Source organism: Varroa jacobsoni, unplaced genomic scaffold (assembly GCF_002532875.2).
Source record: "Varroa jacobsoni isolate VJ856 unplaced genomic scaffold, vjacob_1.0 scaffold_660, whole genome shotgun sequence".
NCBI classification, from domain to species: domain Eukaryota; kingdom Metazoa; phylum Arthropoda; class Arachnida; order Mesostigmata; family Varroidae; genus Varroa; species Varroa jacobsoni.
The window spans coordinates 79,253-82,759 of record NW_019213562.1 but is presented as its reverse complement, the minus strand read 5'-3'; the positions used below and the strand labels follow the sequence as shown (position 1 = coordinate 82,759).

At 44.3% G+C, this 3,507-nt stretch overlaps 1 protein-coding gene across 1 annotated transcript; it reads right to left on the bottom strand.

The window, feature by feature from the left end:
- LOC111262417 (hemocyte protein-glutamine gamma-glutamyltransferase) lies at positions 1–3,302 on the bottom strand. The gene is made up of 2 exons (XM_022836659.2): positions 2,097–3,302; positions 1–1,681 (listed from the first exon to the last, which is right to left on the bottom strand). The coding sequence occupies exons 1-2, from the start codon at positions 3,273–3,275 to the stop codon at positions 731–733; spliced, it is 2,130 nt and encodes a 709-aa protein (XP_022692394.1). The 5' UTR covers positions 3,276–3,302; the 3' UTR covers positions 1–730.
- Between the last annotated feature and the right edge of the window lie 205 nt (positions 3,303–3,507).

Genomic DNA, 3,507 nt, shown 5'->3' with positions numbered 1-3,507 from the left:
TTTGATGAAATGCTGGGATACGAGTGCTTTTATTAAACGTTTGGCAAATAACACAAACGCTCGCGTTAATAACACGTAACACCGCATGTGTTATTTTGTTCAATCGTATTGTAGTAATGATAATTGGTAGTTATAATGTTAATTTTTTATACGAATAGTATATTTTGTACGTTTATCTGCTTTCAACATATCCTAGAGGTGTCATACTTGCCCCTACACCAACTCATTTTCTATGCGGCGTACGGGTGTTCTTGTAACATTTGTTTTGCGAACGTATTAGAAACAATTATAAAGTCTGATGAAATTGTTCGTACTAGTTAAATTAATGTAACAAAACAGATTTTGATGTTTAATTGTGAAAACCAGCTGCAGGCGAACAGGTCGAGCGTGAAATGAATCGTTAGCAGTGCGAGATTTGATTGAGAATTGTCTTTATCTTGTCATACGCATTTATTAGGTGTACTTTGTAATGCTACGCGTACAACATAAACCTCCCACGCTGTTCAGACGTCAAATAAACCTTCTTCCTGGTCGAAAATCATGGCGTCCAACACTGCAACTCTGCTTGAACGCAAAGAAGATCTTATGAGTCTGACAGTGTTTCGGTGCACCCAGGCTAGTGTAGAAGATATTTTCAGTGCATGTGCTGAATTCTATGATCATACGATTTCTACGATTACGAGCCACACTATGACGAGGTTGCTGTGCTTGAGTCGGCTGCTCATACAACTTACAATATGGCTGAGTACGTTCCGTCGAGACCGGACAGCTTATCCGAGTTAAATGTAATTATGAAAACCTTTTCATCAATTCGATCAGAGATAATTTTACCTTGCCAAGTGAACCGACCCAGGCCCGGTACGCTTGGCAGGTTCCGGATGTGTTCATGAGTGGCAAGACCGGGTATGTTGACGACAAGCGAGGTTTGCGTTAATGGGATGGTCAACGGATTGAGAAATGACGCCGAGTACAAAATCTCACTTGCTACCGCTGGATTTCTTTGCGCTACGATATCTAACTTGGGCATCCCCAACTTCAACGTAAATTGCCCTGCCCAGGTTTTCCCCGTTTCGACAACTTTAGCACCAGCCATTATCTTCAGAAGGCCGAAATCAGTAATTGCAACTTGATAATCTTCAAGGGCGATGTTGACTAAGCAAGGAGTTATCCCCTGTGGCGGTATTTTAACGCCGTTGATCCTTTCGCGTTTCACCATTTTACTGATCGATCCCGTATATTCGAGCGAGAACACCGAGATCGTCACGTTGACTGTCCTCAATATTGAGGACACGTTCTTGATTCGCAATTGAATCTGGAATCCATCGCCGGCTCTCACACGAGCTATCTTCACGAGCTCGTACTGAACGTCCTCTTGACTCAAATTTATAGCATTTCTTTGGTTCTGGTGTGCCAGCTGGTTCTCTGCCGTGGGACAGCGGTACGTTTGAGTGATGTCTTCCGCATCATCAGCAGATCCGAGATGTGACAGCATACCCGGCTTTTTCGTCAAGATCAGGAGGCCGGCTTGTCGACTTGTCTTAACCACCTTCCAGCCAGTCGGCTCACTTCGATCGCGTACCCAATCGTAAAAAAGGGCGTTTGTCTCAGCGAAAACAAACTTTGTATCGTATTGAATGTCTACAAGGCCCCTTTGTATGGCTACGACTGGACATGGGCCCATCTGAAACGCAATCAAATCGGGTAATTTTATTTTTTTGATTATCGTTCCAAAGATATATATATATATATATACATACAAATAAACATGCTTTTCTGGAGCTCAAATACTTGTAGCTGAAATTCGAAAATGTTCCGCGAGTTTTTCTTGAGGGTCTGTACATGAATAAAGTAATGAACCCATCTCCTTAAATATTTGGTTCGAATTTGGGAGAATTACGAGGAATACCCTAATTGTTTTAGAAAGCTACTTTTGTTATTATATCGTTTAATACTATTACTCCTCATTACAGTTAGGCGTTATTCATAACGGCTAAATGAGAACCTTTGATTGCACTGAAGCCGTTTTTAAGTCTACAGTGATAGATGGCGTGCGAAGAGCACGAATATTGCAATAAATAAATTAACTGTAAAAATACCTGATATTGTCCATTACTCTTCTCTTGAGGCGTACCATCAAAAGCTTGCCAGCCATCGAACTCGGTAGTTCCTAGGTCGGGCCTCTTCATCCAGCCTTCATTCCATAGATGGAAGTTCCAAGACGAATCCTTATTGGCTTCTTCGATGGGTGTTCCATTTTCGTCAGTATAGGAATCTACACACATATTGCCGTCGGTATCGTGAGCTGATTCGAAGTTCGTGACTGGCCGGCAAGGAATTCCCAACCCGCGTGCAAGCGTTGTTAGCAAAGCAGCATACACCCAGCACTGGCCATAGTAGACAGGCGCTCCACCTCGACGCATGTACATCTCAAGAATAGAAGTTGAAGAGCTCCAGGTCATCGGTGACACTCCGTCGCTGTAGTCATTATCCCAACGACCACGAAGGATACCCGCATCATCGGTCTGATCAACTAGAGCTGAAAGGCGTCTCGTCATTGCTACAGGACTCCGCAGTTCCTCAGCAGTGATTTTTCCTAACTCAATAAGATAACTAATTGTTGGCAATACGATTGGGTTAAATTGGCCAAAATGCCAGGATTTGCCAACAGGACTGTTGTACGTGCCCTGATACACCTTGCCATAGTCATTGAGGACATATTCCGTGCGCCAGTCCTCGTCGTTCATGAACACTAGGTCCTCTGGGTGCCAGGGGTTGAACAGCATGTAGATTGACTCCTGCATAACAGACTTACGTTGTGAATTCGAAACTGCATGACGAATATCAAAGCGAATCTTGTAAAGGCCAACAGGGGTATCGGGAGGAGATAGAACTGCTACGGTAATGATTCTGCCTTGATGAAAAGTTAGCGCAACTGACCAGTCACTAGCTTTAGGCGGCATCTGTTCAGCGCTAGTGAGCTCCGCCGGAATCCCTAAAGCAAACTCGTTGGGAATTCCGGAAGTTGACGAGCCTTGGCCGGAGAACACTAAGGCTATCTGGTCGGTAGCCCAGTTGATCGGTCGGTTGAACACAAAACTTGCCTTTATCACCTGACCGCGGCGAACCACTAAACTCGAGTCTTCCCCACAGCTCGTCAGTGCATAGCGGTTGGTACGATGAATGGAGGCATTTTCCTTACAATGCAAATCAAGTCCGCTAACTTCAACAGGCATATTGGGGTCGCCGTCATTCTGAGCAGATGCGTTAAGATTCATCTGGTGGCCCAAATTAGCACATAGAGATGCCATAATACGTTTGCAGGCAGACGAAGCGTATGGCCTGCCGCAGCCAAAGCGTTCATTTAAATAGCGCGCTAACGGCGTAGCCGTTTCATGAGTCAGCTGCCATAACTTATGTCGCATCCATATATGCCAACTTAGCCCCGTTTGGAAAATGAATGCACAAATCATAAAACGAGACGAGAGCAAGGAAGAAATTCTGTTATTG